Source organism: Microtus pennsylvanicus, chromosome 4 (assembly GCF_037038515.1).
Source record: "Microtus pennsylvanicus isolate mMicPen1 chromosome 4, mMicPen1.hap1, whole genome shotgun sequence".
NCBI lineage: Eukaryota > Metazoa > Chordata > Mammalia > Rodentia > Cricetidae > Microtus > Microtus pennsylvanicus.
The window spans coordinates 37,292,814-37,305,779 of record NC_134582.1 but is presented as its reverse complement, the minus strand read 5'-3'; the positions used below and the strand labels follow the sequence as shown (position 1 = coordinate 37,305,779).

The window sequence follows — 12,966 nt, the reverse complement described above, 5'->3', positions numbered from 1 at the left end:
TTCATAACCTGTGAGAAGATACTTAGAGACTTATTCTCTATAATCTTCACTTAAAAATGTTCATAAAGTACCTACCTAAACTGTAGAATAAAATATATTCAATCTGTTATTTGATATATAAAATATAGACATTATTTTGTTTTCTTAAAATACACTAATATAAACGATAAAAATAAAACAATTAATTATAAGTGAAAACTTTCAGTCATAATTAATTTATGTTACATAGACTGCTCGTGCATCTCACACCTCCCTCCTTCTTCTTGTTGTTTGTCAAGAAGTTTCCTAACAATGTGAGACTGGGGACTGTGGAGTTATATTGTTTTTACATTGTTCATAATAAAATAGCTAGTGATATTATTTGAAAACAATATTCTTATACTCACTGATTCTTTAATTTTTCTGCTGTGCGTATGAATTCTGCTTTCTTCATCCGGCTAACTTTCTGCTTCCAGTTCTGAAGCTGAGAAGGACGAATTCCACCGGAAGTACTAAAGCTGCCATCATTCTGCATAAAGAACAAAAGAATCACCAGTGATAAAAGTAGCAAGAGATGTCGAGAGAAATAAAACATCAACAGTTTTCTGGGGCTAATCGTATGGTCAATCTAGATTCTTTACAAACATACTTTGTGGGCTGGAGAGATGGCTCAGTGGCTAAGAGTACTTAGCGCTCTTACGGAGGACCTAGGTTCAGTTCCCAGCACCCACTTGACATCTTGTAACTCTGTAACTCTAATTCCAGTTCCGATACCCTCTTCTGGCCTCTGCAGGGACCAGACATGCACATGGTTTACACACAGACTTGCAGGCAAATATTCATACAGATAAAATAAAAATATACTCTAGAGACAAAAGAAATTCTATCCTAAAATGCTAAATTGAGTGTGAAATAGTGTGTTCAGGGATTATTTACAAAAAGGATGTAATCTATTCACAAGTCACTTCTCATCTATAAACTGAACACTGTGATTGACAGGTGGCAGCAGGGAAGGATGACGCTATACTAGCATGGCCCAGCATCGTCAAATCTCGAGGAAAACAGATTTAAAGACAAAAGAATAAACCATAAAAAGCAGGCAAAACCAAAAAACAAACAACAACAACAAAAAAAAAAAACAGAAACTGGGATAAATAGAAAAGAAATAAAGGGGCTGAGGTGGAGAGGCTTGTATTTTCTGTTAGAACACCCCCAAGGGTCTATTTGAAAGACTCACATCAAAGGAAAAAGGGAGACAGCCATTGCACAATCAGATGGGAGGGTGTTAGGTCAGGATTAGCTATGCAAATTCTGAGGGCCAGAAAGACTGGCTAGCAGAGAAAAGACAATTTAGGCAAAAGATTAGTAAAGGTGGTTAGAGATGAGAGTAGGCAGGTAGATAGGCAAGCATGCGCCAGATACGTAGATGTTTTAGTCACAGGGGCTGTTACTGAAGTGTATCTGTGCTGTTCAATGTAAGAGATGGCAACCGCAGGGCATCAGTCAGGAAAGGAAGCTGACACATAGGGAGATTACACAGACAGGGTCTCAAAGGGAGAGTGAGAACCCTATCTCCAAAACAAAGGAGAAATCCAGCTTTTTTCAGCCTTATTAGAATGCAAATGTGCTTTCATCATTAATAAATGGTAAAATTATGTGTAGACCAAGTAATTGTTTAAAGACAAATTTCTTAATGATTTATTATCAGTAAATAATTTGCCGGCCTGTTTTATAAACCTACCCACCTTCTCACTCAGGGATTAGGGAGATGGTTTAGCAGTTAAGAGCACATGCTGCTCAGGCAGAAGACCTAAATTCAGTTCCCAGCATCCACGAAGGGAGGCTCACATCGCCTGTAACTCCAGCTCGAGGAGGTCCCAGGCCTCTGGCCTCATGTGTATGTGCCCACATCCCTACCCCACCTCCACATACACATACTTAAAAATAAAATAAATCTTGACAAGAAACTTCTCAGGTAGTGGGGTAGATGCGAAGAAAATGCTTGGGGAGTCCTGCCTTGTGTAGGTTCTTAAAGAGCCTGTGTCCGGCTCTTGTTTGGACATAATGAACTGGCAGGGAGTGTGTTGATGGAGCGAGGCACAAGAAGCAGGGAGAGTCATGAGGAAGCTGGTGAAGGCGTACAGGCCGGGTGTGAGAGGGTAACAACGGCCTGGGCCAGGAGAAGGACACAGGAAAGGGAAAGTGTATCTGGAAGGTACTTAGGACCAGGAGGAGCTGCCGAGAAACGGGGTGAGAGAAGAGGGGAAGCAAACAAGGCTTGACATTTCTAGGAGCAAGAACAGAGATTTAAAATCAGAGTTCATATACCATAAGACATTACTTATTAAGTGTTGACAATTCAGTAATCTTTCTAGATATTTATGAAGTTATGCAACGCCACCACTGTCTTGCTCTAGAATATTTTCGTCACGTCAAAATAAATGCAGAGCTATAGCAGTCTCTCCCTCATGGCTCCTTCTCTCAGCTCCTGGTCTTCTAACTCTAGGAATTTGATTATTTTCCATCAATGGGCTTATACAACATAGTCTTTGTTGTAAGGCTTCTTTCACTTAGCATAATGTTTTAAGATTTGCTCAAATTATCCTATGGATCTATATCTCATCCGTTTTGTGTGGGTGTGTGTGCAGTATATACATGTCTGAATGCATTCACATGTGTGTGGAGGTCAGAGGTCAGTGTCTGGTGTTTTCTACTGGTCTCCACGTTAATTTCTGAGACAAGGTCACTCGTTGAATTTAGCTCACTGGCTGGCTGCCTGGCCCCCGGGATCCTCCTGGCTTTGCTCTAGCAACCCTACAGCTAGTCATGCACTGCCATGCCTGGCTTCCACACGGGTGCTGGAGAATCCAAACTCAGGTTCTCATGCTCATGCTAGAAGCACTTTCCCACTGAGCCATCTGCCTAGCCCACCTTATACTTTAACAGCTGAATTAATTTTGTATTATATGGACTTATCTTCCATTTTCCTACTCATCACTCATCACCTGATGAACAACTGGGTTATTACTACTCTCTTGCCAATATGAATCATTACTATAGATATTCTATACAAGTTGGGTTTGTTTTTTTTTTGTTTGGTTGGGGGTTTTTGTTGTTGTTGTTGTTGTTTTGTTTTTGTAGACAGGGTTTCTCTGTAGCTTTGGAGCCTGTCCTGAAACTAGCTCTTGTGGACTAGGCTGGCCTTGAACTCACAGAGATCCTCCTGCCTCTGCCTCCCAAGTGTTGGGATTAAAGACATGCACTACCACTGCCCAGCTCTATTAAGTTTTAATGTAAAAACATTTTAAATTTTGTTACACATTTAGCTATAGAATTTTGGTGTCATAAGGTAATTTTTTACCCTTCGCATTTTAAAACAAATTGCCTCTTTATTGTTGATTTGGAATCATTCTTTATGCATTCTGTCCCTTACTTCATATTCATATGTGACTGACAGCTGCCCCCACTCTGAGTCCTCTATTCGCTTCCTTTATAATGCCAATGATTCAAAACTTTATGAGGTATTTTCACAGTAACTGCTTCATTTTACATTCCCACAAGCAATATGTGTTGCTTCTAATTTCTCTGCATCCTCACCAATGCTTACTGTTGCTTGTCCTTTCCACTGCAGCCATCTTAATGGGCACATAGCAGTACCTCACAATGCTTTTTATCTGGAGTCCTGGGGATCAAACTCGGGGCCTTGTGTGTGTGAGACAAACATTCCAGGACAGAGTTACACATACACAGCCCCCCTCAGAGCAGCTTTGAATAGTCTGTGATGACCGGGGATGCTGGGCATCTCTTCGTCACCTTTTAAGGGAAGTCTATTCACCACTATTCTCTTTGTTTTAGTTTTTGGCAGAAAATGCAGGATTTTCTAATTAAGTTGTAAGCAATGGAAGAGGCCATATAAGAAAAGTAACCTGTTAAACAATGTGTTTTCCTACTGTTCTACTTTTATTTGACAGGATGCACACTTCATTCATGAATTGTAAATAAAAGCCAATTCAACAGCTAAGCTAAATTTTTGCTCTTTAACATATATTTTAGACATAGAACCTTGATCAACACATCATTTCCAGTATTTTCCTCCCATTCTCTGACTTACCATTCTTTTCACACACAAAACACACACACTTCTGGTGCTAACACGCTAAGCACATTCTTAACCACTGAGCTAGCCCTCAGCCCCTTCACTTTCTTGAAAAGAGGAACAAGAGTTAACTCTGATGGAGTCGATCTGCTCTTCCTAGCGCTCCAGCTGCTTTTGCTTCGTGTGTCACACAAAACGAACGGTCACCCAATTGAAGGTCAGAAAGACTTGCACCTGGTCAAGCTTCTAACACCAAAGTCTCTGATCTAGTCTTCGTTAATTCACGTACACAGCACGGGTAGAAACTGAACTGCTGTGTGATCATCCAACAGTTGAAAGACCTTTCCTTATAGTGCTTCTGCTGAGACTCCACTGCCCACAAACAGATCTGGTTTTCAGCTCTCAGTGAACCTTCTGTTCAGCCTGAAGCCAGTATCACCTTTGGTTACGGTAATGGTATGTTTACAGTAGCCTGAAGCAATTTGAAATTGAGACTTATGAGCAATTGAACAGTATTCTTAATTTTTTTTTTTACTATTTTAGATACCTTGCATTCTTCCACATGAATTTTCAATGTTGTTTTTAGTTAACTAGGGTTGTCTGTTTATCTGGTGTGTGTTTGTGTGTGTGCGCGCGCGCGTCTGCACGCGTGTGTGTGACTGGATCTCTCACTGAGTCTGGATCTAGATTGGTGACTAGCAAACCCCAGAAGCTCTGTCTCTGTCCTCCATAGTGCTAGGTTATAAGTATACATCACTGGTCATCTCAGACTAATCAAAGCCGCTCTGAGGGGGGCTGTGTATGTGTAACAGAGTGTTTGTCTCACACACCCAGCTTTTTATAGGAGTGCTGGAGACTTGAACTCAGATCCTCATGCTTGTGCAGCAACACTCTGACCGACTGAGCCATCTCCCCAGCAACCGTAGAGCTTTCCCAGCATTAATGTTTATCATTCATCATTATATATTTATCTGCCATGTGACTAAATGCTCTCCTCCCACACACGCCACCATTAATCAAGTTGTTATAAAGCTCTAGCCTTCATGAAATGTTGAACAGATGCAGCCATCTCTTCTTAGCCTCACGGCCCTAGTTACAGCGGCAGCAAGAAGACTGAAACATGCTCAGGAGTTCTCATGTTTTTCTGGTGGAAAGCCAAACTAGAAACTGAAGTAGAGACCATGGAGGAACGCTGCTTACTGGCTTACTCCAGACTCAGGGTCAGTTATCTTTCTTGTATTTGCCTAGGTATGACACTGCCAACAGTGGTCTGGACCCTTCTTCATCAATTAACAATCAAGAAAATGCCCTCACAGACATGCCCAAAGGCCAATCTGATGAAAGCAATTCTTTGACTCAGCTTCCATCTTCTGGGACATGTCGAGGTTTGTGTCAGATGTCCAGTGGGATCTGCCTAATGCTTGAATTAGAAGCAGAACCTGGCATCAGCCACACGATGCTGTCGGCAGGCATAGAGACTACAAGAGTTACAGGGTCAACGAGATTACAGGGAAAAGCCTAGGAGGACAGGCAAGATGTAACAGAGACTGATTCCCTTCCTTGAGTCCATGGAGAGGAAGGTATGAAGCTTTGATGTTGAAGCCTAAGCTATAAGAGAGACTCAAGGATGCTGCAGACAGATGACATTTAATGTTTAGCCTTCTGGCTTTCAGTCTAGCTTCGGTCCTATTCCTCACTCCATTCCCCCATTATTCCCCTTTGGAATGGGAATGGCCATTCTGTTCCACTGTATGGTTAAAGCAACTTTATTTTTTTTTTTACTAAATAGGCTCACAGCTAACAGATTGTCCCAAGTCTCAACAGACTATGGAGTTCAACTTTTCAACAGTATTGGAACTCCTGACGCTGGACTAAACGCATATTGCATTATAAGATGGATGAGCATTTTGAGGGCCAGGAGAAGAGGAATGGGACAGTTTGAACCTGAAATGGCTCCAACAGGCTCATGTTTTAAATGCTTGTTCACTAGACGGTGACACTATTTGGAGAAGCTGTGGAGTATTTAGGAGGCAGGAGCTGGTGAAGTGGGTCACTAGGGCAGGTATCTGAAGATCACAGCCTGGACTCTAGCTGCTACTTCACACTGGGCTTCTTGGTCTTCCATAGTGGGAATGATTTCTATCATAGTTTCATCATCATGAACTGACCCACTCAATGGTGTTGTATTTATCGTCATCATCATCTCTGTGTTTTCCAGACAGTGTAATCTGTGTTGACCTAGATTCAAGTTTACTGATTTTTTTTTCTTCCAACTAAACCTGGGGTGGGGTGGGCCTCTCTGGTGCTGGTGAAGTTTTTAGTTCTTGCACTTTTTAAATCCCCAAATCTGGTTTAATTTTTTAAATCTCTCTCTCTCTCTCTTTCTGCGTGTGTGTGTGTATATGTGTGTGCTCCATTTAGTGAGATATCAATCTCATACTTTTTTCTTTTCACTTCTTTAGGCATTGTGCTCGCTTCGGCAGCACATATACACTTCTTTAGGCATGTTTTTCTTTAGTTCTTTGAGTAGAAGTGATTAAGGCTGTGCATGCAGTACATCTGTAGTCCCAGCTCCTAGCTGCTCTGGAGGCCAGAGCAGGATACTTGAATTCAGTTTTAAATCAGCACGTCTCCATCTCAAAGTAAACAAACAAACTAAGACCCGGCATAATTTCTATAAAGCCTGTACAGCACACCCTATATCTGGTCTTCCTGTTTAATGCTTTATTCCTTCCTAGATGTAAATTTCTTTCTTTATTTTATTATTTTATCACATGTGAATTTATTTCTTTACAGTTCATAATTTTATGTTAAGAAATGGACACAATATAATGTGGCAAAGGCAAAATTGAGGCTTCTGGGGTTTGTTTTGTGTTTAGCCAATTTATGAACTAATTTTGTGAAGCTTTTATCTTTGTCTCATGTGGCACCATAACCTCTGCTCAGCTAGCTTAGCCGTCAGCGAACAGGTGAGCAGAGACTCTCGGGGATACTGAGAGCCAAGGAGTTCTTTTGTCCTTTTGGGAAAAGGAGGATCAGTCTCCTGCAGCAGCATGTGATCAACACTCAACCAGCAGTTTGCACTCCGTCTCGGCCTTTCCCTCTGCCAGCATGGAACTCCAGTCAGATGAAGATGAAAACCTTCTCGGGTCCTTCTTTCTGCTTCCTGTCACTACTACAACAAACAAATCAGAAACGCACACACTAGTGACTAAAACACAACAAACTTCATCTCTTACAGTTCTGTAAATCAGGTCTCAGCCAAGCTGTGAACCTAGAGAACATCACACTAAGTATAACACACCAAACAGAGGGACAAATACCACATGGTCTTATTAAATGGAGATTCTTCAGCAAAGTTGATTTCATAGAAAAAGATAATAGAACAATGGTGACAGAGACTGGAGGAAGGAGAGGAAGGGAATGAGTAGCTGCTGGTCAGCTGTACTGCTCCATATGTGGGCAGCAGCATCATTCTACGGGCTGGTGTCTGGGGCCAAATCCCAGAATTCCTCCTTCTCTGCTTCCTGACCATGGACACAATGTGACTAGCTGCCTCACATCCCCACTGGCATTTCCCCTCCTCAGTAAATCTTCTCCCTTCAATTATGAAACCCAAATAAACATCCCCTCAACTTCTGGCCAGGTGTTTTGTCAAAGCAATGAGAGCCACCTACTACATGAGGAAACTTTGAGTTTTGTTCAATAAGTTGATTCAAGTTAAAAGAAAATTTCCAAATATCTGACTACCAAAACAAAATGATGGAATGGCTACATGATTTAATAATTCTATACTATATTCATTTATCAGTTGAGCCACATAAGTATATAATTTGTTCACTATTGTATGAACTGAAGGTATCTGCAGGGTTTGTTCCTTCTGGAAGCTTCCGGGGAGAGCCCACTTCCATTTTGCAGCTTTGAGAGGTTGCCTTCCCTCCTCAGTTCATGACCCTTTCCTCACACAACTGCTCTCTTGCTTACGTCATCATACTTCCTGCCACTAGCTCTGGTTTCCCTGCCTATTGTAAAGGGACCCTTGGGGTCACACTGGGTCCACTCAGAGAACCCAGGATAATCTTCCCGTTTTATGGTATTTAATCACATCTGCCAAGTCTCCTATGATACAGTTATACACTCACAGGTACTGGAAATCGGGATGCGCAGAGCCTTGAAGAACATTATTCAGCTTTACATAGCTGGCCATACACATAGCTCTGTACATGTGCAGGACTTTTTATGGGAAATTCATTTTGAAAATCATTTAAAATCAGAGAATTCTGAAACGTACATTCTGTTTTAATTTTTAAACATTTTTAAAATTATGTGTGTGGGGGGAGAGGGAGAGAGAGAGAGAGGGAGGGAGAGAGAATGAATGAATGAATGAATGAATGAATGAATGAATTTGTATGCAGGTGCCCTCAGAGGCCAGAAGAGGGCATCAGTTCCCCTGGAGTTGGAGTTAGAGGTGGTTGCATACCACCAACATAGGTGCCAGGAGCCAAATTCTGGTCCTCCAGAAAACTAGCTCTGCCCCACTGAGCCATTGCCTAGGTCCCATAGAGTGAAGTTATTATTGAGGGACTATCTTAGTCAGTTGAGAGACGTAAAATTCAGGTCGTTAGAGAGAAGTCCACTGGAACCAAAACAAAAGGCCTAGAGCCCTGTCTCTGGGTAACACTTGGTTCAAAACCACTAGTATGACACTGTTAGATTCTTCAAAAGGGGGGACTGTCAAGGTGGCAGTCAGCAGGTAAAGTTCTTGCTATGCTGCATGCGCTCCTTGTGGTACTCACGCTCTCTCTCTCTCTCTCTCTCTCTCTCTCTCTCTCTCTCTCTCTCTCTCTCATACACACACACACACACACACATACACACAATAACAAAGTTCTGCAATATTTTAAAGGCATAATTCAGTAACTTAAATGGCTAAAAGAACAGTTGCTAGGAACAAACAGGAAATCTGAGAAAAGTAGCGAGCCTTGAAAGGTGCTGGGGACGCCATTCCTAAAGAGATGTGAGCAAAAGCCTGGTAAGTCTAATAGCCCAAAGCAAGGACAACTGCCGACGTCCACCTTGGTGAACTAACGGGTTTACTGGGGTTACTTACAAAGTATGGGTGAGGGGTGACTTACAGAAGAAATGACTCAAGGACAGCTGCATCACCAAAGACCACCCGGCACGGGTGACAGTGCACCAAAGTTGGAGACCTGAAGCCCACTGCACAACATGCAGGCAGGCAGCTCAGTGGGACAGTGACTTTTCCAGGCAGTGCAGCTGGTCTCTGCTTCTTCCAGGGTACTTCTCCCACCTACCTCCTCTAGGAACCTGGGCTAGCCTCGGAGTGTCTCTCAGCAGCCCTTCCTGCTTATATAAGCTTAGGGAGGGAGGGCCCTAGTGCATTTCGTCAACTTCAGGTACTTCTTGAAGCTTTTGGGTTGTCTACTTCCTGCTTCTTAAGTAGCCTTTCTTTAGAACATCTGGGGTCTCTTTTTTTTTTAAGATTTACTTTTATTTTACATGTATGGGTATTCTGATTGCATATATGTCTGTGCACCACGTATATGACTGCTTCTGCTGTCTGCAGAGGTCAGAGAATTCTGAAATGTACATTCTGTTTTAATTTTTAAACATTTTTAAAATTATGTGTGTGGGGGCAGGGAGGGAGAGATCATGGATCTCATGGAACTGGAGGCACAGATGGTTGTGTCAGCATAGGGGTGCTGAAAATCAAACCCATGTCCTCTTGAAAAACAAGTGCTCTTAACCTTTGAACTATCTTTGCAGCCCATCTCTGGAATCTTAAAAATCTTCCAAGCAGGATGCAATGTTTTACCTTCCTTTAGAATATTGTGAGGCTTAATGAGTTTCCCTCTAGGAGGGAGTGTTGTATTTTAGAGGAAACTACAATACACCTAAAAAGCTATTGAGGAAATAGGAACATATAATACAGAAATACTAAAAAGCACAGATAATTTTACTTTTCATAATAGGTGAGAAATGAGTAACATTCCCTAGCCTAACGACTGTGCACACAGTACTCTATGTGACACCAGAGATCACGCTCTCCCTGCATGAACACAGGACAGAGACCATATGAACCAGCGAGAAGAGGAACCTCACAGCAGCTAGATTTGGACATCGAGCCTCTGTTAGAGGGAGGACCTTCATTCCTGTTGTTTAAGTCACCCCATCTGTGTTTTTTTTTCCTTTTTCTTTTTTTCTTTTTTTTTGGTTTTTCGAGACAGGGTTTCTCTGTGGCTTTGGAGCCTGTCCTGGAACTAGCTCTGTAGACCAGGCTGGTCTCGAACTCACCGAGATCCGCCTACCTCTGCCTCCCGAGTGCTGGGATTAAAGGTGTGCGCCACCATTGCCCGGCCCATCTGTGGTTTTTGCTAGGGGAACTCGGCCGACAGGAACTTTAGGTCTTTAGGTAGAGATTTCTAATATCATGAGACTATGATAAAAATGATCTCTTCTCCAGAAAACATGTGTGGTTTTAGGGTTAGGACAGATACTCGTCAATCATCTGACAAATACTGAAGCTCAGCGTTAGGGGGGCGGGGTTTGTATGTGCCAGCGTGTCTGTGTGTGTGTGTGTGTAGATATTAGGAAAGGTATGAAGAACTGACAACACATGAACTTGTCTGAAATATCACAACATAACTTTTTCACATGTGTATGCTGGATGTGTTGGTGCACATACATGAGGAAGTTGGTGGTTGACATCAGCTGCCTTTCTTAATTGCTCTCCACCTTATTTTATTGATTTATTTATTTTGATGGATAACGGAGCTCACTGGTTTGGCTAGGCTGGCTGGCCAACAAGCCCCAGGTCTCCAGCACCAGGATTGCAGGTGCATGTTGTAGCACCCAACCACGAACTCAGGTCTTCAAAGTTATGCAGCCAGCACTTCACCAAGGGAGCCATCTTCCCAGTCCCTACTTTAACTTAAGAAAAAAAAAAACCTTACTATTCTTGAGAAATTCTACTTCATCATTGCTGTGAGGCATATATTTTAGAGTTTTTCAATCTCAGTATACTGACATTGTCGAACAGGTCATTTTTCAGAGGGGAACTGTCTTCCGGTCTCTACTCTCTACTAGGTGTTAGCAGTAATAGGGGTTTGTAGTAGTACCACATCCTGCCCGTTGTGACAACCAAAGATGTCTCCAGGGATTGCTAAACATCATAGAGTGAAATAGTCCCACAGGACTTTCTGCTCCAAGCCCTGTAAAGCAAATACAACCATTGCAAATGACCAGAGCGGAATCAGGATAGTGCACGCCAGTAGGAGTTTAAGGAAGCTGGGTACACCAGCATGTAAAACGTGGCATACAGATGTAGGTGAGGAAATCATACTGAACTACAATATGGCAGAAAGTTTTCATGGAAAAAGACGTTCCACATGATTAAACCACTGGAATCAGACCATTTTTTATTTTTGGTATTTTGTTTGTTTTGTTTTTAAGAAAAGTTCTCATTGTGCAACCCATACTGGCCTCTAACTCTTCACATTCCCACCTCTGCCTCCTGAATGCTGGGATTACAGGTATGCACCACAATCAAAGGGTCAGGCATTTAAAACATATACTTAAGAAAATTTTACATAATCTATTTTAAATTTTTATTTTCTATTTCCCTTAAAATATAAGTTATTTTGGGAGCTATATAGATAGAGAGAACGGGGAGAAAAGCAAAGGATGTGTGAGAAAAAGCTTCCCTAAATGGAATTTCCTTAACTTGATGCTAGAAAGAACACCGTATTCCCATAGAAAAGGAAGGTGGAGCCAGACCTCGGCACACAGTAGCTTTCCTTCACGTCTGGACTGAACCACGTTATTAGTAAGTGCCTACTATCTCGAAGGCACCGTCTTGGACACACAACAGGCGCAGTCCTTGGTGCTAGGAATACAGCAGTGACTAAAGCTTCTGAAAATGTCTACCCTCCTGGCACTTACATTTTCATGGAGGCAGAAATATAATATAAAAACAGGTATAAAATATGGAACAGAGCCTGTGTGTTAAGTGCTATATACAGAGAAAAACTGAAGCAGAAAAAGGGGTCTGATCGTCTGAACGAAAGACTCCCATTCCACCCAGCAGAGATGGGATCCTTAGGACCCCCCATCTTGGTAAACACCTTTCTTGCACCGATGCAGTCAACGGATCCAATTTCTTGGTGCTCAGACTCTCTCTAAGCTAGCTTGGAGCCCTGGGTCACTGCCGACTTAAATACCCAGAGCTCCCATCACCAGCTCCCATTTTTGAAGAAAGGGAGTCCTATCACACGGCGCGAGGAAGCGGCGGCCCGAGCTTCCACTGAGGCCCGACCCCAGCGCCGCACGGTCCCGGCTCTAAGTGCCATCAAACGCCAGGCTCGCCCGAGCAAGGCCCGAGCCTCCGCCGTTACCTGTTGCGGCGTCGGCGCCGCTCCCACGCCGGTCCCCGCAGGCGCGCCCGCCCCCGCCACCGCCCCGGCAACCGCCGTGGCCGCCGCCGCCACCACCACGGTCGTCAGGGCCGCCATGTTTGCTCGCCGAGACTCCCGCGCCTGTGCGCGGGAACGGCTCCAGTGGGCGCTCACCCACGCTCCGCGGACGGCTCCGAACCGCTGGACCACTAGGGCGGAGCGCGGAGCCGACCCCGCCTAGCCGGAGGGGTGTGGCTTGTAGGGGGCGTGGCTCGACGGGGAGAGCAGCTCGAGGGCGTGGCCTATTAGGGCGTGGCTTTGTGGGGCGGGCAACGAGGGCGTAGCTTAGCGGGGCGTGGCTGTGCATGGGGCGGGCAGCTTGAGGGCGTGGCTTAGCGGGGCGTGGCTGCGCCGGGGCACGGCTCCTGGCAGGACAGGCTTAAAGGCGGAGCTCGGAAGGGGCGGGGCCAACGCCGG

The 12,966-nt window shown here is 43.7% G+C and overlaps 1 protein-coding gene across 2 annotated transcripts in view; it reads right to left on the bottom strand.

Annotated features, from left to right (window-relative positions):
- The window catches only part of Ccdc112 (coiled-coil domain containing 112), a 30,837-nt gene extending 18,117 nt beyond the window's left edge, over nucleotides 1–12,720 (bottom strand). For both annotated transcript variants that reach the window (XM_075968713.1, XM_075968714.1), the window contains exons 1-2: nucleotides 12,490–12,720; nucleotides 387–508 (exon numbers count right to left, since the gene is read on the bottom strand). In XM_075968713.1, the coding sequence (XP_075824828.1) occupies nucleotides 387–508; nucleotides 12,490–12,606 (239 nt within the window). In that variant the 5' untranslated portion in view covers nucleotides 12,607–12,720. The remainder of the gene's footprint in view (nucleotides 1–386; nucleotides 509–12,489) is intronic.
- Between the last annotated feature and the right edge of the window lie 246 nt (nucleotides 12,721–12,966).